Source organism: Podarcis raffonei, chromosome 13 (assembly GCF_027172205.1).
Source record: "Podarcis raffonei isolate rPodRaf1 chromosome 13, rPodRaf1.pri, whole genome shotgun sequence".
NCBI lineage: Eukaryota > Metazoa > Chordata > Lepidosauria > Squamata > Lacertidae > Podarcis > Podarcis raffonei.
The window spans coordinates 19,290,100-19,312,966 of NC_070614.1; the positions used below are offsets into that span (position 1 = coordinate 19,290,100).

General features: G+C 46.1%; 1 protein-coding gene across 10 annotated transcripts in view; it reads left to right on the forward strand.

Annotated features, from left to right (window-relative positions):
- Window positions 1–22,867, forward strand: part of HDAC5 (histone deacetylase 5) — a 111,833-nt gene that overhangs the window by 81,448 nt on the left and 7,518 nt on the right. For all 10 annotated transcript variants that reach the window (XM_053361696.1, XM_053361698.1, XM_053361701.1 and 7 more), the window contains 11 exons: window positions 3,349–3,571; window positions 4,749–4,960; window positions 6,097–6,420; window positions 8,092–8,257; window positions 9,251–9,384; window positions 16,666–16,786; window positions 18,386–18,435; window positions 19,665–19,772; window positions 20,305–20,360; window positions 21,503–21,590; window positions 22,141–22,260. In XM_053361696.1, the coding sequence (XP_053217671.1) occupies window positions 3,349–3,571; window positions 4,749–4,960; window positions 6,097–6,420; window positions 8,092–8,257; window positions 9,251–9,384; window positions 16,666–16,786; window positions 18,386–18,435; window positions 19,665–19,772; window positions 20,305–20,360; window positions 21,503–21,590; window positions 22,141–22,260 (1,602 nt within the window). The remainder of the gene's footprint in view (window positions 1–3,348; window positions 3,572–4,748; window positions 4,961–6,096; window positions 6,421–8,091; window positions 8,258–9,250; window positions 9,385–16,665; window positions 16,787–18,385; window positions 18,436–19,664; window positions 19,773–20,304; window positions 20,361–21,502; window positions 21,591–22,140; window positions 22,261–22,867) is intronic.

Sequence of the window (22,867 nt, forward strand, 5' to 3'; positions counted from 1 at the left end):
CGCCGTTGCGGAGTTATGAGTAAAGGACAGGCGTCACTCCTCTCTCCTCAGTCGCCTCATCGTGCACATGCCAGGCTGAGACACATTTAGGACAAGAGTGACTCCCTCAGGCTCTATAATAGAGTTAGCGCCATTTAGCAGTAAGTGCCTCACAGTTACGGAGTAGACCTATTCACACAGGCATTTACTCTCAGGCGCAACGGTGCATAGTTGTGGCGTTAGCGCTACATCTCTCGGGATTTGTATGTGAAGCATTTGATCTTCCAATCCTGCCTTCTTCCCTTCTTGCAAGTCCTGGAGGCACTTCTTACAAGCAAATCTGTGGGCAAACTTTCTATCATACCCTGACCAGGGTGGGGGCGAGGGGTGGAAGGTTTGCTGGGGTAAGTAGGCAGCACTGACAGAGACCAAATAAAATGGCTTCAGGGGTACTATTTATGTTACATGTACAGTTGCAATCAAAATTATTCAAACCCCCCCAATAGCAAATCAGGCTTGTTATTATCAAAATGTGCAAACTTTCAGCTGTTTGCTATGAGCAAATCAAACAAGAGCGATTGAAACAGATGTTTCAAGTGGTTTCTTGCAACTTATACTTGCTCCACCTTATTCTTCCTAAACAACTCTGACAATCCAACATGTTGCTATGCAATACCGCCTTGATATTTTATATGAGAGGGTGATATACATATGCTTACAAACATAAATAAAAAAATAAGATGTTAAAACCCTCTGGTTCTTGCTCCAGTCCTACCTTAATTTCTCCCCTGCCCTATCGGACACCCCACAAATTGCAGAGGCCCCAGTGTTTGATGATTCCACCCTCATGAGTATTTAAAATGTCCTTTTCGTGGGTTCTTCTGCTTTGTGTTATTCTTTTTTCTTCTTTTTTTACAAGCTTCAGTCTCCAGGTTTTATTTTCTCCTAAACCAACTGGTTCCCAGCTGTAACCTATTTATTGCTTTCCTCTGATGACAAGCACCAAACTTGGCTCAGGCTTAGGCACGCAGGACTCGTGCCCAGTCTACAGCTTGGCTATTTTCAGCCTGAGGAGTTGGAAATAGCTGAGTGGCAGACTTCGCATTCTGCTGGGCTCTGCTGTGATTTGTTTTCCTCAACCCTGAGTAGGAAAGAGCTTACAGTTGTGCATGTGTGTGCTGTGAGCACCCATGTTTTGATTTTGTTGGGCGCTGCTCCCCTAACACAGCGCCAGGCAGTGAGGAACGGCCTCTCCTTCCTCTAATTCTCAGCGGGACTTTTAAAATGGGTGTGAATTTTGTCTAACCCGTCTGTCTCTCCACTAAAGTGGGATCTTAACTGAATTTGAGTGCCTTCTTTTGGGCTGGAGGTATTTCTGTGAGAAGAGGAAGGTGTAACATAATACCTGGTGAATTTATGAGTGTCTTTACAGTAGTTGGCCTGTATTATTTACTTGTTATTGGTGGGTTTTTTCAGATTATTTGTGTCTGAATATATTTTGATATGCTTGTATCCTATAGTGTGTGTGTGTGTACACATACACACACAGAGAGAGAAACATATACAGTGGTACATTGGTTCTCGAACGTCTCTGTTGTCAAACATTTCGGAACCTGAACGCCAAAAACCTGGAAGTAAATGCTTCCATTTTCAAACGCACCTCAGAAGTCAAACGGCTTCTGCTGCATGTTTTTCGATTTTCTCAGTTGCATTTGCAGCCAGCCTTTTGCGCCTCAGTTTTTGAACGTTTCTGAACTTGAACGGTCTTCCGGAATGGATTGTGTTTGAGAACCGAGGTACCACCGTATAGGAAAAAATGAGAGTAATTTGGAGGATATTTCCTGGGTGCCTCAGTGCATACTTTTCATGTTGGTGACACACTTTTTAGACATGCATTATTTCACGACACAGTAATTCGGTTTTATTAGCAAACCAGAGGTTAAACCAGGCTTTCTCAACCTTCGGCCCTCCAGATGTTTTGAGACTACAGTTCCCATCATCCCTGACCACTGGTCCTGCTAGCTAGGGATCATGGGAGTTGTAGGCCAAAAACATCTGGAGGGACGAGGTTGAGGAAGCCTGGGTTAAACTAACCCCTTTCCAGCCCTGGGAGGAGCGTTGGCGCGACACACCTACAAACTTCAGTGGACACACGTGTTGCGGCACACAGATTGCAAAGCTCTGCCTTAGTGCAATATATAATCGCTACCATTCTAAGCCCTGCTGCTGCTGCTGCTGCTATTACTACTACCTACTACTGCTACTACTATAGAGCCATCTCTCAAGCTGTGGCTCCTGCAAGCCCACTCCATGGCTACTCCTCTCCTTGTGTTGATTTTGGAAAGGGGAATCATGGAAAGGGCTTGCGTGTGGTGTTTGTGTGCATAGGCCCAAAGCAAACCATTTCAGGATCAGCCTAGAACTCAGGGAGAATCTGGGTATAATCCAAAATCAATATATGAGGCAAGGTTGATGGAGTGGGCCAAAAAACAAAACAAAACAAAACACACGCTCCCAACCATTGCATGTGCAGTGAAAGAAATAAGTTTGCCTTTGTAAACTCTAGATGCAATAGAAACCAGGTTAATGTTTTGTCACTGTTTTAACATTCAAAATGGTGGTGGAGGATAGTGGATCTCAGGGAGGTGACTGACCATTGCCGCACTCTTGTCTATGATTATAGCAACCCTCCCAGGGTGGATCTGATTTAAGTCAAATCGATTTAAATCATGATATAAATCACTACTCAGTAAGACTTGATTTAATTTTTTTTTTTAACAGAAAGACTCATTCTTGCTGGTATAATCATAATATTTACAACCAGATGAAGGTTTCATTTTGGGGATAATAATAACAACAACAACAACAATAATGTAGTTTTTACAGTTATATAAAAAATTACTGATTTGGTTATACTTTTAGTAATACATAGATAATTATGAAATTATTGTGAGGTTTAACAAATTTACTGTTTATATTGGGATAACTTTTCTGCTGTACTTTATTGGAAGGAGAAAAACAATCATATCCTTAATAACAATTTAAACAATTGATTTAACTAAAACAATAACATTATAGCATGTGTATCCACGTTTGTTAACTGATGTGGTTAAACAATTTAAAAAAAAAAACTTAGACTGAGTTTTAGCACACATGAAAAACTTAAAACAAATCCTTATTTCCTGATTAATAGCCTTTGGACTCTAATGTAACTTAAATAGAAAACTATCTTTAGAAAGATTTTTCCTCCAAAAGCATTTCATTTAAAAAATCCAATTTAAATTTTAAAAATCTGATTTAATTTTTAAAAAAATCTGTTTGTTTTTTTAAAAAATCATTGATTTTTATCCACCCTGCTTCCTCCATTAGGCCTCCCCGAACCTTTCCACGCACCAGGAAGCCGAGCGCCAGGCCATCCAGTCGTTGCGCCAGGGCGGGGCATTGACCAGCAAGTTCCTGAGCATGTCGTCCATCCCCAGCTGCCTTCTGGGGGTGGCCCTCGAGGGCGAGACGAACAACCACGGCCATGCTTCTTTGCTCCAGCACGTCCTCCTCCTGGAACAGGCTCGGCAGCAAAACACGCTAATTGCTGGTGAGTGCGGGGGGGGGGGGTGATACCGGCAACATATTGGTGCAGCACACAGACGAGCTTGTACAGGGTGGAATGTAGCATTTATCCACTGTTGTTGGCAGTAACCAGCTGGGATGTGGGGTGGCAGGAGGGTTGCTTTGCAGCGGAAGTCAGTGACATCATCAGAGGAGGCAGCTGACATCATCAGAGGAGGCAGCTGAGTACAATATTCATCCTCTGGTAGAAGGTGGCACCTTTCTAACTGCTGTTTCCATGTGACCTGCCACACACACCACTGGTAAATAGCGGGAATTGTTGTGAGGAATAGGGAAGTTCAAGCTCACAAATCAATTTGTGCGCTTGCGCTGCTGCAGAAACTGTGGCAAGAGCAGTCCACACCCAAAAATGGAAAGACTGGCTTATGAAGATGATGGAATATTCTGAGATGGCTAGACTTTACATGTGAGAATTAAGAGAACAAAATGAGGGGGGGGGGAGAGATTTCTCTGAAGAATGGAAATATTTTGTGGGGTAGTTGAAAAAAATATCACGGTTACGTTGAAACGTTGCGGGCTTGGCGGTACAGCAACAGATGAGAACTTGTAGTTTAACCGTTAAGAATTAACGTATATAATGGATGAAATAGCACAGCAGTTTTGTAAGGGTATAAAAGAACACCGTGGGCGGGAAGTCAATGGATAGGAGAGATTCATTCTGATTGTATGTAAATCCAAGCCAAATAACTTTATTGTGCTAGCCGTTGGCCATGACAGATTTGAATGATAAATAAATACAAGCAAAAGGGGTGCCACATCACAAATAAGAGTGTCTATTTAGATCTCTGCGTCTCCCTCACAGTTCACTGCTATATTGTCCAGGGTCTTCTTTTTCATCTTTTTGGCCGCCAAAGCGAGAAGGGCAACTTTACGAGTCACGGACGCGTTTGCATCGCTAAAAATGCCCTAGGGCCTTCACTGCCGGGGAGAGAATTTTAGATGAATTTGTAAAATTTGAAAATTTAATTTAAAATAGTATTTATATATTAAAAAAAAACGCTGCCAGAAACCACCTATATGAATGAAAACAAATCCTGAGGACTAGCGACTTGGCTTGTGGCTTATCGTTTTGAAGCGGACTGCAGTGGCGTATTGTCGAAAGTGCCTTAACGATTGCCTCCCTCTCTCACCCCCCCTTACAGTTCCTCTGCACGGCCAGTCTCCTCTGGTGACGGGGGAGCGCGTCCCCTCTACCCTGCGGACGGTAAGCAAGCTACCTCGGCACCGCCCGCTGAGCCGCACCCAGTCGTCGCCGTTGCCGCAGAGCCCTCAAGCGCTGCAGCATTTGGTTGTGCAGCAACAGCATCAGCAGTTCCTAGAGAAGCAGAAACAGCAGCAGATCCAGCTGGGAAAGGTGGGTAGAGGAGGAGACGACAGCTCACTTATCACAGTTGCACGTCAGATGGCCCTGAATAATAATAATAATAATAATAATAATAATAATAATAATAATAATTCTATTATTTATATGCTTCCCATCTGACTGGGTCACCCCAGCCACTCCAGGCAGCTTCCAACATGATAAAACGTCAAACATAAAATACTTGGAAAGTGAGTGAGGCCCCAACTAAAAGAAGATCGGCAGCTTAAGTTTGACAGAATATGCGCAGCTTGCAGACTTAACGTATAGAATAAGAGAGCAAGAAGGGCATATGTTTAAAGAAGACTGGAAAATGTTTATCGCGTATATGGGAAATAATTGTTTACAGCAGAAAACGCTGGCAGCTTTAAGATAACTTCAGCAGTGTAGATAATCTTTGACAGATGTAATAATGGAAAACCGATTAGAATAGTTTTTGTAAAATATGTATGCAGGCGTATGAGATACACAAAACGAACCGTGAAAAGAGAAGAAGGGAAGTCATTGATATTTTAAGTATGTAAAATGTTTATTTGAAATTGTAAAACAGAAAATTTAATTCAAAAAATTACATATAAAAAGACTTCCCATTGCAGGGCTGCCTTCAGATGTCTTCTAAAAGTTCTATAGTTCTTTATCTCCTTGACATCTGACAGGAGGGCACTCCACAGGGCGGGTGCCACTACTGAGAAGGCCCTCTGCCTGGTTCCCTATAACCTCAGTTCTCACAGGGAGGGAACCGCCAGAAGGCCCTGGGAGCTGGACCTCGGTGTCCGGACGGAACGATGGTGAACATAGTGGCTGCTGATCTAGTGCAGTGTGGAGAAATGAGAGGCATGTCCTTCTTCCCCACATCTCCTTGCCCAGCACCCCCTGCTCCCCAGGGCTGTAACATCCTTCTTGGCACCTCCCTTTTCTAGTATAGGTGATTTGAGTTGCACAGGTATTTCTGTCAAGTTTCCTTTCTGCTACCAGCTGAGGAGGCTGGGGCTCAGAGACTCCTTTCGGTCTGAGTGCTGGTTCCCTGGTGGCTCAATATGCACCCTCCCCCTCGTATCAGCTGCAAGTTGCCCATCACGTCTCAGCATGTTCAAGTCCTCTTTTCCTTTTCTCGCCCGCTCCGTTTGCAGATCATCACCAAGACCGGTGAGCTGCCTCCGCCCCCCACCACCCACCCGGAAGAGACCGAAGAGGAGCTGACAGAGCAACAGGAGCCCTTGGGCCTAGGTCTCAGCCACGGGCCCTTTGTGGTGGACGGGTCAACAGAGAGCGAAGGCACGCAGGAGGACCTGGAAGAGGAGGAGGAGGAAGGAGGAGGAGGCGGAGGAGAGGAAGAGGAGGAAGAGGAGAGCGTGGTGGAAGAGCAGGGCTGTCTCCGATTGAAGGACGAAGCCAGGGAGAACAGGCTCGAAGAGGAGCAGGAGGTTGAGGAGCTGGGAGTGACTTACAGGCAGGTGAGGCCGCCGTACGAATCCGTTGTCGAAATCTGTGCGGGATGAGTGTCTTTCGAAGGGCGGAGGCTTGAAATCCCACCCCATAAATCGGGTGTCACCTGTGTCTGCCCCCTCAAACATCCACAGTGTAGGAGAGACTTCCTGCTCTGTTCCTCTTTGCACCCATGTCGCGATGGGCTCCCATGGGACTTTTCCAGAATTCCAAATAGGACGACCAGGCCAGGAAGGTTGCCTGTCCCAACCTTTCTGGTTGGGCTGATCCACCAGGGCTGCCCTTAAGTTCTTACAAGGAAGTGGAAGATAGCCAGTCTCTCCTTTTGAGCAGGGGCTGGATGGCGCCTCCTCTCAATCCTTTCAGCTCTCTTGTTCTGCAAAAGAGGGCATAGAACTAAGGTGGCACAGGAGCAGCAGGCAAGATGAAGCCCCAGAGCATTGGGGAAGCTCACTGCCAAAGGACATGAGCCTGGAGAAGGAGGCAGAAGGCCGCCTCCGGCCCCCATCCCTCACCCCCATTCACCCACGCCAGCGGTGTCGAAGACTCCCGAAGAGAAAGTGACTCATTTCCCACCTCTCCGCCACCCTCCCTTCTGCCCTTGCTTATGTGCATCCCTTCCGCTTCCCTGCGTCCTCCTTAAGGATGAGTCACTTGTCTTTCCTTCTTTCATTTCTTCTGCGCACCTAAATATTTCATCAGCCTCAGATGTGTGTTTGGCAGGCAGATGAAAGGCTCTGTCTGCAGGGGTGAAGCGGGGGGGTGGGGAAGAGGCTTTGTAAAGAAACTGGAAGAGGGTAGTGTGGGTTGAAAAGAGTGTAATCTTGGAAGCTTAGCCAGGAGAGCAACGTGAGTGTTGCAAGGGGTCTGTTGGATGTAACAGTTATGGAGAAACTTGTCTACAGCAGTCCAGTGGTTAGGGTCGAGGAGAGATGTGTACCACAAATAAAATCACTGTTAGCTGGAAGAGCATTTTATCGTAGGCTCATACTATGAATACATATCCTACGCCCAACCCTGATTCAGGTTTGCATGTTGGGGTCTGTGACCATCTGGCTCACGGTGGTTGCTGGAAATTGCTGCATAGGTTGCGGTCAGCCACCAGTGTGTCCAAAAAGCTTAGTCCTTAGAATCCCATCTCAGACACAGAATTCAGCATCCCGAGACTCTCGGCTTTGGTGTTTTGTTTTTCAAAGCGAGTTGCCCTCCTTTTTGGCAGCGGAAGTAGGCTTGGGTGTGCGGAACAGCAGCTGGGGAAGGGGGCGGACACAGGACGAGCAGGATTTCAACTGGGAGTAGTGAGATCTCGCTACCCAACTTGGCTCCTTGCTTCTCCCCAGCAATAGTTTGGAAACGGAAAAGAAGTTAAACCAAACAGTCATATGCCTATGTTTGCAGCGTGTATAATTTATTACAAGCCACAGCTGTTTGGAGCGCACAGCATGCAAGTCACTCTTGGTGTGCAGAAATCCAAGGCTTCAAAGTGCAAAATGTATGCAGTTCTGTATGTACTGGGAGGAGGTTTTCATACAAATTGATCAGCGAGTACAGTACAGTTTGGCTAAACCTAGCCACATGTTTTAAGCCGCTTAAGTATTAAGGTAACAGAGCCATTTGAATGTTCTTTCTCTCCCTCCCCTCCCCCTTTTTGGCTGGTCTCCTGCGCACAACCCTGGCAGGTGTTTGCAGATGCACACCAGCTGCGGCCCGTTCATCTCTACCAGACGCCCCTGAGCATCGGCAGTCTGCCCCACCAAGCCCTCGGCCGCACCCAGTCGTCACCTGCCAGCACTAGCCTGAAGAGCAGTACAGCTGAGCCCTTGGTCAAGCACCTTTTCACTACAGGTAGGAGCCGATACAAACCCCTCTCGTGGAGACTGGAAGGCAGGGAGAGAGAGCCTTGGGTGTGCGCAAAGGGGGATATACCTGCCCATCCAGAAGCAACGTTCCCTTTTCTGAAACCTCCTGTTCCGGGTGTGCAAGGAAAAGACATTCTGCACGTGCTTGGAAATATACTATTTTGTTTCCTACAGCTCATCTGTTTCAGGGCTCTGGAGTTGATGAGGTCTGTGTCAAATTCATTCCTTTCTGCAGGGCACAACTCTGTCAACCGCCGCGCAGGCTGAGCCTGGGTGTGCTTTGGGGCAGCTTGATGTGTTGTAGGAGAAGCCTTGCTTTAGTTTGGAATGCTAGGATGTCTCTGGTTCTTTGGGGGTCTCTTCGGCCCAGGGAGTTGGTCAGTGATTGGGGCAGGCCGAAGACATGTGGTGACCAAGGCAAAGTAGAAAACAGTGCCTCTCCCCTGGTCAGCAAGGGGAGTAGAGCCTGGGAGAGGTCGTCTTGGGGGCAGAGGCATAAAAATATTCAGTTTGCTTTTGACTTTTGTCACAGCAGGTTTCTCACTCAGAGCTCTCTGTTGCTTAGCAACTTCTGATTTGGTTTGCTACCTGGGCTCCTTCAGTAGGGCAGGGCAGTCGAAGGAGCAGGATTTAATTTGAACCAGCCACCCTCCATTTTTTTAGCCCTGTGTTTTGTGTTGACTCATATGGAATACTGAATGCAATTGAGCATGTGCAGAGTGTGTTTCCTTCCACACAAAGGACATGACTGACTCCTGTACTCCACGTGTTTTTTGAGGGGGAGGGCAGAACGGCTTTCAGCGCAGAGAGTGCAATTTCCTTTGAACTCCTGCACCTTTAGTTCCAAAAGTCACTCAAATTAAATCAAACCACTGGTGGCTTGTGAATCATTCCAGCATTGCCATGATCTCACTAGTTTCCCTTCTCTTTCTCTCCCCTGCTCCACCCCACTATCCTTCTTTCCTGCCCTCTCTCACAGGCTTAGTTTATGACACTTTCATGCTGAAGCATCAGTGCACATGCGGAAACACTAATGTTCACCCAGAGCATGCTGGGAGAATCCAGAGTATCTGGTCCAGATTACAGGAGACAGGGTTGCTAAGCAAGTGTGAGGTAAGAATCTTCAGAATGGAAACCTTTTGCCAGCAAATGGTAAGGCACCTAACAAGGCCTTGGGTTGAAAGGGTGAGCAAATTTTAGGGCAGGTGTTTCCCAAACTTGGGTCTCTTGGCTGTTCCTGGACTACACCTCCCATCATCCCTAGCTAGCAAGACCAGTGGTCAGGGATGCTAGGAACTGTAGTTCCAAAAAACAGTTGGCGACCCAAGTTTGGGAAACACTGTTTTAGGGAATGGTTTTGCAGCGTCAGGAGGCCCCAAACCTGGAATGTCTGATTAACAGGATCATTCCCCACCCTGAAGCAAAGATATATAGGTCTGCAAAATCACAACCAACATCTCGGGTGCAAACGAGTGTGTGCGTGTGCGTAAATATATATCACACACCCCAAGGATAGGTCCTATGTACAGTTGAACCTCGACTTACATACACCTCGTCTCGTGGATGTTCCAAATTGTGTCTGCAGCAAACCTGGAAATAAACACTGGGTTTGCCGCGATTCGCGCATGCACGGAAGGGGCTTCTTCCATTGGCATGTGCGCAGAAGCACGCTACCTGTGCATACGCAAAAGCAGCTGCCGCAGTCTGTGCATGTGCAGAAGCACGCTACCGCAGAATGCACATGCGCACAAGAGGCCTCTTCTAGCGTCCCGTTTCGACCAGGGGACGGACCTCCGGAACAGATTATGTCCGTAAGTAGAGGTTCCACTGTATATAGACACAGTGCTTTCTCCAGAATGGTCCAGTGCGTCCCAGGGAAACTCAACACTCTTACAACGTCAGTTCCTAGTAATGCACATTATTCTGCAGATACCTAAGAGTGAAGGAACAAACCTATGATACCCATTTCTGTACGATATGAAAGCCCACGTTCCTGCATGAAAAACATATATGTTCTTCCCCCCTCCCCATTGCTCCCTGCCCCCCAGTAATTTTCAAGCAGGTTACTTTGTTACGTTTTTCATGCAGGAACGTGTATTGACTTTATAAGAGTATTGACTTCCCCCCCTGGGCTGAACACATCAGTTATGCATTTGAACGTTCCTGGGGAAAACATCTATGCAATCTCTTCATGTCTGCCACATCTTCAAATTTAGCTATGAGGGTGAGTCTTTTTGCTCATTTACTTCCTTAACACTTGCAAACTGGGGCAGTGGGGGTGGGGGGGTGGGGAAGCTGTGCAGAAGTGATGTTTCTTCATGTAACAGGATCCTTGAGTTCCTGAGAGAAACTGGGTTTGAATCCAGTGATGGGGAGGTTGTTGGCCAAATTGCGTAGGGCCCTGTTTGGGTATTTTTTTTGTTATCAAATCTGCCCTTTTGTGGAAAGATCAAACACACAAAACAGGAGTCTTACGGCAGAGACTAGTCGGTTTATTGTGGCATCAGCTCTTGTAAAACAGAACCCACTTTGTTACGAGTTTTCCTGGTAGGAAGAACGGAGACTCCACATCAGACTAATATGATGTTTATGGATTCAGACCATGAGTTGAAACTGTGGATCTTAGAAAATGTGCTGTTGGATACAAATGTGGCATAATGCATTATTTGACCATATATTCTCACGAACAAGTCTGCTTTTAAAACGGGTGAATTGACTGGCCTCTTGTTGACTTCTCAGCTACCATGCATCACGATCACACACAAATATGTGCATTAAGTCTCTCTGACACAAAGCCAGATGGTGTTACAGTGTGATCCATTTTTTAAGGTTCACTTGCTGGTCATTCTGTCTTTGTATTTTGGTACGTAAAGAGCCTGGCTTTATTTTCCCAGTTCACTAAAATAATTGATTTCATTTACATCCCACTTTTCTCCTAAGGAACTCAATGTGGGGTGTGTGTGTGTGTGTGGTTCCTCCCCAAATCTCCCTTTTATCCTTGCAAACACCCTGCGCCGTAGCTTAGGCTGAGTGAAGATTTGAATTCCTGCCCGCCCAGATTCTAGTCCCAGCACTTAACATGACTTACAAGCGAGACTTCCTTGATTCATGCATAACAGCGTACTCTGATAATGCAAGCCAGGTCTTTGCACTAAAGCCAGCAGGAGGAGGGTGAGGGATGAGGAAGGAGTGCCAGCACTCATCCTTGGCTTCCGATCTGTGCCATTACGTAGTACTTGCAATAGATCATTGTGCTTCAGTATTCTATTGCATTCTTATAGCCTGTGGCTCAAGCAAACACAACCCTGAATCATTTTAACTGATTGTAAAATAAGAAGTTGCATTATAACAGATCAGCCTGTTAGTCCATCTAGCTCCATCAGCAGTGGCTTGCTGGGCTCTCAGACAGGGCTCTTCCTTTCCTGCGAACTGCAAACTTGATCTTTTTGGGTGCAGATAACCAGTGACTAGGAGGGACCCCATTTGTAAGTTCTCACTTATCATTTGCAGGCTCTTACTGAGGATTTAAGGGACATGGGTGGCGCTGTGGGTTAAACCACAGAGCCTAGAACTTGCCGATCAGAAGGTCGGCGGTTCGAATCCCCGCAACGGGGTGAGCTCCCGTTGCTTGGTCCCTGCTCCTGCCAACCTAGCAGTTCGAAAGCATGTCAAAGTGCAAGTAGAAAAATAGGTACCGCTCCGGCGGGAAGGTAAACAGCGTTTCCGTGCGTTGCTCTGGTTCGCCAGAAGCAGCTTAGTCATGCTGGCCACATGACCCGGAAGCAGTACGCCGGCTCCCTCGGCCAATAAAGCGAGATGAGCGCCGCAACCCCTGAGTCGGCCACGACTGGACCTAATGGTCAGGGGTACCTTTACCTTTTTAACCAGTAACTGAACTTGGGACATGCTCTCCCACTGAGCTATGGCCCCTCCCTCCCCAGTGACATGGCACATGTAGCCAACTAATTTAGGCCACATGTGAAATCACCCAGGTTTGTTGTGTCATTGTGCCCATGCAGGGCGATAGCGCTGCACCATCACTGACTCCTAGGCATAGTCTGTGTACAGTGGTACCTCGGGTTAAGAACTTAATTCGTCCTGGAGGTCTGTTCTTAACCTGAAACTGTTCTTAACCTGAGGTACCACTAATGATGATGATGATGCTAAATAATTTATTATTTGTACCCCAGCCACTCTGGGCAGCTTCAAACAAAGATTAAAAATACATTAAAATGTCACACATTAAAAACTTCCTTGAACAGGGCTGCCTTCAGATGTCTTCTAAATGTCAGGTAGTTGTTTATCTCTTTGACATCTGATGGGAGGGTGTTCCACAGGGCGGGCGCCACTACCGAAAAGGTCCTCTGCCTGGTTCCCTGTAGCTTTGCTTCTCACAGTGAGGGAACTGCCAGAAGGCCCTCGGCGCTGGACCTCAGTGTCAGGGCAGAACAATGGGGGTGGAGACGCTCCTTCAGGTATACTGGGCCGAGGCCGTTTAGGGCTTTAATGGGGCCTCCCGCTGCCGCCGCGCCACCACCACACAATTTCTGTTCTCATCCTGAAGCAAAGTTCTTAACCCGAGGTACTGTTTCTGGGTTAGTGGAGTCTGTAACCTGAAGCATCTGTAACCCAAGGTACCACTGTATTCAAATGGATCAGAGTTTTCCTGGAGACTAGGAGTGTGCCAAAATGGTCGAGAGAAACACAGGAATCAAAATCGGGTTATTTGACTGCTTCTGAGTCTTAAAGCGTTATGGAATTGATGTCAGGGTGCTATCACAAGTGATGCTAAGAATACCTCTCTTGTCTCCAAGTGGCTTTATGGAAAAACAACAACCACAACCTTGTGAATATGGTTGATGTAGCGCTTGAAACAGTAAACATCCATTTTTAAAGTTAAAGCGACAGTCCTTGGAAATGTGGCTGTTACTCAATTCAGGTGATCTAGGTCATCCTTTTGCCACAAACTAGACATTATCATTTCGTCAGTTTCCGTGTTTTCACCATAGCAACGGTAAGGTCTCTTCCTAAGGACGTGACCTCTTCTCCAAAGGTGCAATATTTCTAAGAGTGTGAAGGCGTTAAATGTTTGAAGATGCATGATGCAAGTGGGTGTGAAGTCACTCTGGGCAAATGGGAGATTTTAAAAGTACTTGCATTTTTCTTCTTCTATGAAAGCACCCTCAGTTTACAGCAAAGGGGTGTTCTTATAAGCCTGATAATGGCACTCTGGATTCTGCTACTAGATTCCATGTCTCACAGAGCAATCCTACCCATGTCTGCTCAGAAGTAAGCCCTTTTCAACTTGTTGCATTTGCAAAGTAAAGGAAGGATTGAACACACAGAATAATAAGAATACACACAGAGGCTTGAACCAGCAAGACTCTGGGAAGGGTGCGTATAATCGTGTCTCTCTGTGCCTGTCCTGTGTGCAGCCCACTGGCCCAGGTAGTTTTATTCACAAAAGAACTTTTTACAGAGTGTTCGTAAGAACCAATCAGATTTCTTCTGAGCATTTCATCAAACCCACGTGGGGAGAAAGTTAGATCAAAAGAAATTCTTTTAACTACAAAGACTACTGCTCTGAGCATGCATACATAATCTGAGAGTAAATAAAAGAGGACTAGAGAAACTCCAGAGATCACAAACAGGAGTAAACAGGAGAGGATGGAAGGATGGCAAGGAGATAGGCATCTTTATCACCTTCCTGTGAAACTATTTCCAGGCCCTAAGATTAACATCCTAAGATAAATATATATCAAAGAAACTTGCCCACTATCTTTATGGCCCAGGATGCCTGCCTGGCGAAGCAACTGGGCTGTGTACATGACTAGAGAAATGGGCAGCAGAGGCAAAAGGGCATAAAAAGGGCATGTATGTAGAATCTTATGGGATTTAATCAGAAATTATCGTCAATATATGAAACCCAGTCAACACAATGTCTTCATCGTGGACACGATGGCTTGATGTATATTTTATAATTCCTCATGGTAATCCCATCTGACCCCTACACAACTCAGTGGGGCTTGCTCCAAACTAAATTGGTTTAGGATTGCAGCCTATCGTAACTCCCCCAGAGAACTGGCGATGCACAGGTATCTATTTCACCAACACCTTTAAGGTAATGAGCAAGCTCTGCCTTCACCAACCTAATTCTGCCTGGTGGAAGGACACAATGCAAGAAACAACACAATCAAATGCATTTTATTATGACCAACCAAAACAAAAATGCATACTTGAATATCTGCGATGGAATATTTACGTCCAGAGTGTGCTCACTCTGGATGTTACAGGAAAGCTATTGAATGCTAAGATGCAAGCAGCGTACTGTTGCCATGCCATTCTGATGCTTTACGCGGTTTTCCTAGTTGCACTGACTTGATGCTGTTAACCTTCCTTGGCACAGAAACGGAAAATAGACAATCAGTTGTACAAAAGCAGGTTCCAGTTAGGCCTCTTTGGTCGGGATTCAGCAGTTCTTCAAGGGCAGTGGAATTCCTGCCTGTCCATCCCTTCACTGGATCCTTGCCTTTTCTTCCATTGCACAGAATATAACTCAATGGACTCAGCCACTTAGTTGGAGAGTCTTTGTTGGCAGATGGGTTGTTTGTCGTTCTTTAAAGTAGCAATTGCTCTGCCAAGTGTTTCGTTATGTTTTGAAATCATTGTTAGGTGCTTCTGCTGGTGGCTGGGGAAACCCAGCCAGATGGGCGGGGTATAAATAATAATAAATCATCATCATCCATCATCATCTCAACTAGGGCCAGGGCCTTTTCAGTACTGGCCCCGACTTGGTGGAACGCTCTGTCACAAGAGACCAGGGCCCTGCGGGATTTGCCATCTTTCCGCAGGGCCTGCAGAGCTGTTCCGCCTGGCCTTTGGTTTGGACTCAGTCTGACCCTTATGTTTCCCTCCCCTTATGGTTTTGATCTAAGGGCCACTATTAAAATGAGGCTGCATTTTAAATTATATTTTAACCTGTATTTTAAATTGTTTTTTTAAATTGTAATTTTACTGATGTCAGCCACCCTGAGCCCGGCTCTGGCCGGGAAGGGCAGGGTATAAATATAAATTTATTATTATTATTATTATTATTATTATTATTATTATTATTATCATCATCATCATCATCATCATCATCTTGGGCCCAGGTTGGCAACTGGTATTGTTTATGAGACACTATCAGTGTGAGGGTGACAAGGCCTGAAGACCTACTACCACCCTTGGCTAGACTCAGTCTCCCTGTCCAGAAGTGGGGGGGGGGGTGCGGTGGGGGCGGGATGCCCCAGGTGTCACCACTGAGGGGGAGTGATACAATGCCACAGGGCACTCACCGCGGGGCTGTTGCGTATTTAGCAGATTAATTGCGCTGCGGAAAGTGTGCTGGGGAGACCACACATTCAGGAAACAATGAAGAAACGCAAAAATTTATTTTGCTTGGCTTTAATTACAAAAACAAAAACTCCTCTTACATTAAATTACATTACATCTATAAGTATGACCCATCCATTGACACATTCACCAGGGTACTGAGAGAGGTACACGCTGTTCTTTATACAGTGGTACCTCGGGTTACATACGCTTCAGGTTACAGACTCTGCTAACCCAGAAATAGTGCTTCAGGTTAAGAACTTTGCTTCAGGATAAGAACAGAAATCGTGCTACGGCGGCAGCAGGAGGCCCCATTAGCTAAAGTGGTGCTTCAGGTTAAGAACAGTTTCAGGTTAAGAATGGACCTCCGGAACGAATTAAGTTCTTAACCCGAGGTACCACTGTATACCCAATTGCTGACACAGCTTAAGTAACACAACTTAACAGCACCTGCTATACTGCTTCACAGCTGTAAAACTAGGCCATGATATTTGCTCTGGCCTTTAAAGAGATACACATCTTGTGAAACAATAATGAACCTTAATATTTAAAGAAACCATTCAACAGGGGCCTGCAGCGTGCCTGAGCCATGCGTCTCTCCTGGGAGTGATGCGGTGTTTTGGGCGCCCGCAGGTTCTGCGCTCCCCCAAATGGTCTACCTGCCACCTCCCCTTCAGCTGTGGGGCTGCAGGGTGGGAGGAGGCAGGCAGACTCCCCAGAGGCCCTGCAGAGCGTCCTGTCCCGGCTCACCCCACTGCTGTGGGCCCCAGGCGCCCAATTGGCTTGCTCCGCCACTGTCCCTGTCTCCTGTTACTGCTGGTTTCCTTGTGTTGGCTGGGCCCTTGCCACCACAGGCTCCCCAGCAGTACGTTCCAGGCTGACATTTCTCTAGATAGAAACTGGCATACAATTAATACTTCTCAACTGTGACACATTGATGAAAAGCACCTTCAGAAGCGAACTTGATGTTGCTTCTGGAGAGTGTCTTCTGCACTAATCTCCGTCTCTTCTCTTTGCTAACAGAGGATTCGTGGTCGGAAAGCAACGTTGGACGAGATCCAGACAGTGCATTCGGAGCATCACACGTTACTATATGGAACCAGCCCGCTGAACCGGCAAAAGCTTGACAGCAAGAAATTGCTAGGTACAGTGTTCAGCAGATCACATGATTCTGTTTTTCTTGATTCATCATTTGTAACTATTTCTTTAACCATGATGTGTACATGATATTGTATTTCTCTGTGTAGTAGGCAGAGGCGGAAGATTTTGGCTTAAGTTTGGGGAAGAAGGTGTATAGTCCATTGCAAGGCCTTTCCAGGTTCCCCTCTAATATCAAGGCTTTAAGCAAATGCTAATTTCTGCTTTAAACCTTTATTATGCATCTTTGGGGACACGGGTGGCGCTGTGGGTTAAACCACAGAGCCTAGGACTTGCCGATCAGAAGGTCGGCGGTTCGCATCCCCGTGACAGGGTGAGCTCCCGTTGCTTGGTCCCTGCTCCTGCCAACCTAGCACTTCGAAAGCACGTCAAAGTGCAAGTAGATAAATAGGTACCGCTCCAGTGGGAAGGTAAATGGCGTTTCCATGCGCTGCTCTGATTCGCCAGAAGCGGCTTAGTCATGCTGGCCACATGACCTGGAAGCTGTACGCCGGCTCCCTCGGCCAGTAAAGTGAGATGAGTGCCGCAACCCCAGAGTCGGTCACGACTGGACCTAATGGTCAGGGGTCCCTTTACCTTTACCTATGCATCTTTGGGGACTAGAAACTTTCTCTTCATATAAAAGCTGCAGGTTTCCCTGAATTCAATGGATGAAATGGGAATTACCCTGTGATTACGGCAATAAATAGTCATCTCTGAATACATACATGCACTGCGTGGATGCAGTTTGCTGTGCATAATTTTATCGGCTTCAACTGGTACAGTAGCAGCGGCCGTTCTTGGACTGCGATAGCTTGATCGCAGTAGTGCAGGCTTTAATGACTTCAAGATGGGATTGCTGCAGGGCAGTCCATGTGGGGCTTCCCTTGTCCTTGATCTGGAAGCTGCACTTAGTGCAGAGTATTGTAGCCCAACTGCCGATGCAAATGAAACACTGTCAGCACAGAAACACCTCTGCTCAGAGAGCTGTGCCAGCTGCCAGTTTGTTACCAGGTCAGATTGAAAGTGCTGGTATATAAAACCCTTAATAGCTTGATGCCAGCCTACCACATATATATATATGTATGTTCACTCAGCTGCTTTGATCTACAGAATTGGCACTTTTACAAATTCACTCCACATGTGCAAGGAATTGATATTTCATTGTGGCATCCCCTACACTGTGGAACTCCCTCCCCTTTGATATTAGGCAGGGACATTTGTTGTATTATTTTTGGCACCTGCTAAAAGACTTTAAAACAAGCCTACCTCTGAACATGTAAATTTGACATGGATTTTAACGTGCAACCGTATTTTATCATGTATATACCTAAAACTACTGATTTCTATCATGTGTAGGTCCAAAATGGCTGGGTAAGCTGGTTTTTACCATCTGATTTGATTGGTTTTCTTAACGTACGTGCTATACAAACTGCTTCATTGATTAATCATGTGAAATAAACAAATAAATCCATTCGGTGTAAAGGACCTGGTTGTGGCATAGAGCTTCTCCAAAGTGAATGGGGACGAAGTGTGCCCATGGAGCACATGTTCGCTATCTGCTTGGTGTGTTTTATTATTTTCTCCTCCATCCCTCTCTTTACAGGTCCCCTTACGCCGAAGATGTATGCCGTCCTCCCATGTGGTGGAATCGGGGTGAGTATGTTGCTGTCAAAGCAATTTGCCAGTCAGCGGTTGATGCTTAGGGAAGGGAAGGGATGACATGGTCCCTCTCACGATCCTGATGAAACACTCCTTTGTACTTTTTCACACGTTACGTTTTTTCCAGGAACTACTAAATAGGAGCCCACCTTTCCTTGGTAAATCACTTTGCGGGCAAGTTTTCTTTTCTGGAGGGGCGATGGCGTTAGCATGGTTAGCATGCTGGCATGTGTGTTGGGGTTCAGGATTTCCTTTAGGACAGGCATAGGCAAACTCGGCCCTCCGGCTGTTTTGGGACTACAACTCCCATCATCCCTAGCTAACAGGACTAGTGGTCAGGGATGATGGGAGTTGTAGTCCCAAAACATCTGGAGGGCTGTTTGCCTATGCCTGTGTTAGGATGTTAGCTCTCTCTTTCTTCCTGGTTTTTAGAATTTAAAAATCGGGATGGGGAGGAGAAGAAACAAACCCTGATCCTGTTGTGTGTGCTTTTTTTTCTTAAACACAAAAAGTAAATTGAGAACAGATAGAGTGGCAAATAGAGATGAATCGAAAGGTGTGTTGAGGTGCTCACCTTAACACATGGGCATTCTGTATCTGTGAACAGGGAGCAAAGGCACACAGGTAGGCCCTGACTTCAGCGTCCCTGTGTGCATTGCCCCCCGTGCTCAGTCCCCGGGAAGATCTGCAAGGGGATTGTACTTGCATTCACTTAAAAGTGAGAAGAACTCTGTGCGATCGGGGACACTGATCAAACAGGGTCCCTGATTGCTCGGAGGAGTCTATTCATGTTCCAGTGAACATGAGCAGAAACTCCCTGCAGACTTTCCCATGCAACCACGGAGTTTTAGGAGCTGATGTGCGGGAGGACATTGGGGGAGGGACTTGTGTGTGCATCCCTGCTCCTTGTCCACAGTTCAAGCATGTTCACGTGAATGACTGATCATGCTTAAGACGTTAAACAAAGCATTGGCAGCGACACCCAGTTCGAGCTGACTTTACATTCCCGCAGTGAATTTTGTTGCAAACCTTTGTCTGCAAACCTAGCTGGGCCTCAGCAAAGGCCCGCTGCTGCCAATCCTTGTGTGTGTGTGGAGTGTGTGCCTTTCCTTCAGGCCCCATTCCCTTGCTGCCAAACCAAGGCAAGCTGAACGATACCGCTCTTCTCCCCTCTTGCAGCCCTTTGCTTCTGCCAATGCTTTGCTCTGTACCTTCCATGGCAGGTTGACATCGACACAGTGTGGAACGAGATGCACTCGTCCAGCGCGGTCCGCATGGCTGTTGGCTGCTTGGTGGAGCTGGCCTTTAAAGTGGCGTCTGGGGAGCTTAAGGTAAGTCGGGCCCAATGAATGTGCAGATTATCCATGTTGCAGCCCCTGGCCCCTCCCCTCCCCCACCTCTAATTCTTGTTCCCAAGCACAGCTGGTAGGACATGGGAGAATTATGCTCATGTGAACCTTGCTCGGTTCCAGCTCACTTTGGCTGCTGCAGTGTGTACAAAAATCCCAGTGATTTAAGCTGTGCCTTTCTGAGCTTGGGCAGAATGTCAATCAACTCTGATAAGAAGCAGCTTCTAAAAGAGCCCGTGTAAGCACTGATATCTCAGCATGTGTAGAATGCCCATTGGTTGGAAGTTGGTTTTCCTTTAGGCATCTTGGTTGTGCATCTTTTCCCCAAATCCCATTTTTGCTGCGCTCCACGATCTCATTCTGTGGGTGGAGGGATGGCAGACCCAACTTTGGGTACCAAAATCAATGGGCTTTTTTATCCCAGGTCCTCGGAGGAAAGTGTCGTGAATCAGAACAAAAAGCAAAGATTAATACATGTGTGAACTTGTGCGTGTATGTATTTTCCTTCTTGCAGAATGGATTTGCTATTATCCGGCCACCAGGTCATCATGCAGAGGAATCCACAGCCATGTGAGTGTGTAGCATAAATGAGGAGGAGGAGGGATATATGTGATTAACAAAGAACCAAACAAATCCTCCTCTATTAAAAGCAATGGTTTAGATGAGATGGGGTGGTTTTCTCACTGCATGAATACTATTTTATGTGTGTTTCTCCCTGTTGGTGTCGTATAAGCTGCTTTGGTTTGAAATCCTGTCCTCTCTATTTGAGTGTGGTTCTCATCATGGAATTAAACACATCTCTTCCAGGGCTTCTTAGGGGAGCTTCCTACTAGTCTTTCCTGCCTATCTGGAACTGAGATTCCCTCCATCTCTGGAGGAGGGTATTCTGAGTGGGTTACTTCCTCCGACTAGATCTGAGGAGCAGGGCTATGCAAATTTGCCAAAGCTTTGCCCATTTATTTTTGTGTGTGGGAGAAGCCCACCTCCTCCACCCCCCTTTAATTCCACTTATGCCTGCACCAGCACAATTCTTTAAAGAACCTGCTGAGTTACTGCTGCACTGAGTGTAATCTGGGAGTTTTTCTATCCTCCTTTCCTGTGGATTAGGTAGTTCAGAAAAGAAAGGAGCTGGACCAAACCTTAGAGTTGGATTTGGACTTAGAATTCCTGCTGGAATCAATGTGAAACGTTGGTCACGTTGACTAGCTTAAGTCCCATTGATTTCAGTGGGACCATGGTCTCAAAATATAGCAACGATTAACTTGCATTACTGCTTCTGGGAGATACAGTATCCTAGTTGAATGGGCATGCCCGAGTCCATGAATGTGGTGGTCAAGTCTGCTATCTGTGCTGTTGCTTTCCTGCCCACCCTTCTCTTTATACTGGGCATGGTGTTTATTATCAAAAAAAGCCAGTGGCAAAGCTGTTGTATATTTTTATATAGTAAGCAAAGTGTGGTATCTGGGCCAGCGTAAACACATTAGTGGTGAACAGGATGTGATGGGCTTGTGGAATGCTCCATGTGCATGGGTTTAATTTTTTCAAAAAGCATTCTTTGGTTGCGCGTTTTAGGAGGTTTATCCTAACATGTAGCTGATTGCAACTTATTCTCCCCCTCACTCCACAAACAAGTGAATGAAGCAAAGTAATCATCATCATCATCATTATCCCTGACATTTCTGATAATACCTTTCTCCCCTTTCATTTCCCAGGGGCTTCTGCTTCTTCAACTCTGTTGCCATTACTGCCAAGCTCCTCCAGCAAAAGCTTGCCATTAGCAAAATCCTCATCGTGGACTGGGTAAGGGTCTCTCACTCTGCTCCTGAAGCTGCTTAGGCTTGGGTTGTTTTGTCCTTATTGGCTAACATCTTTCCTGGTCCTGAAAGATCTTCATGGGCTCCCAGTACGTTTCCGAGCACAATTCAGAGTGTTGGTGCTGACCTTTAAAGCCCTAAACGACCTCGGTCCTGTATACCTGAAGGAGCATCTCCACCCCCATTGATCAGCCCGGACACTGAGGTCCAGTGGCGAGGGCCTTCTGGCGGTTCCCTCGCTGCGAGAAGTGAGGTTACAGGGAAACAGGCAGAGGGCCTTCTCGGTAGTTGCGCCCGCCCTGTGAAATGCCCTCCCAGCAGATGTCAAGGCAATAAACAGCTATTTTACTTTTAAAAGACGACTGTTTAGGGAAGTTTTTAATGTCTGACGCTGTATTGTTTTTGATATTCAGTTGGAAGCCGCCCAGAGTGGCTGAGGAAACCCAGCCAGATCGGTGGGGTATAAATAAATTATTATTATTATTATTATTATTATTATTATTATTATTATTATTTATTTCATTCTGCTCTGGCAGGATATCCATCATGGCAATGGCACCCAGCAGGCATTCTACAGCGACCCCAACGTGCTCTATGTTTCTCTGCACCGCTACGACAATGGCAATTTCTTCCCAGGCAGTGGAGCTCCTGAAGAGGTGAGTTCACACCTTTATTCACCTCTGGTGCTTGTTTTTGTAATAATCAAGATGTTGGTGCTGAATCTAGCTTGAAATCCCTCTCTAGGTGTGTTTTTTTTTAAACCATCCTCTTTTTATTTTAATTTTTTTTAATAACTTTTATTGATTTTCCATTTTATAATATTTAAACACATCTTCGTCATCCCCTTTACTTCTTTTGCTCTAAAGAGCTTATCGACTCCCTGCCTCTTGGTTTTCCAAATTCATCTTTATATCATAGCATTTATACATTTTCCCATTTCACTCATTCAAAATATCACAATTTTTAAATACAGTGGTACCTCGGGTTAAGTACTTAATTCGTTCCGGAGGTCTGTTCTTAACCTGAAACTGTTCTTAACCTGAAGCACCACTTTAGCTAATGCGGCCTCCTGCTGCTGCCGCGCCACCGGAGCACGATTTCTCTTCTCATCCTGAAGCAAAGTTCTTAACCTGAAGCACTAGTCCTGGGTTAGCGGAGTCTGTAACCTGAAGCATATGTAACCCGAGGTACCACTGTACATATAAAAAGGTAGAAACAATTGTCGTTACAAGTCTTCTTGCATCCCTGCTAGTGCTGGTAATT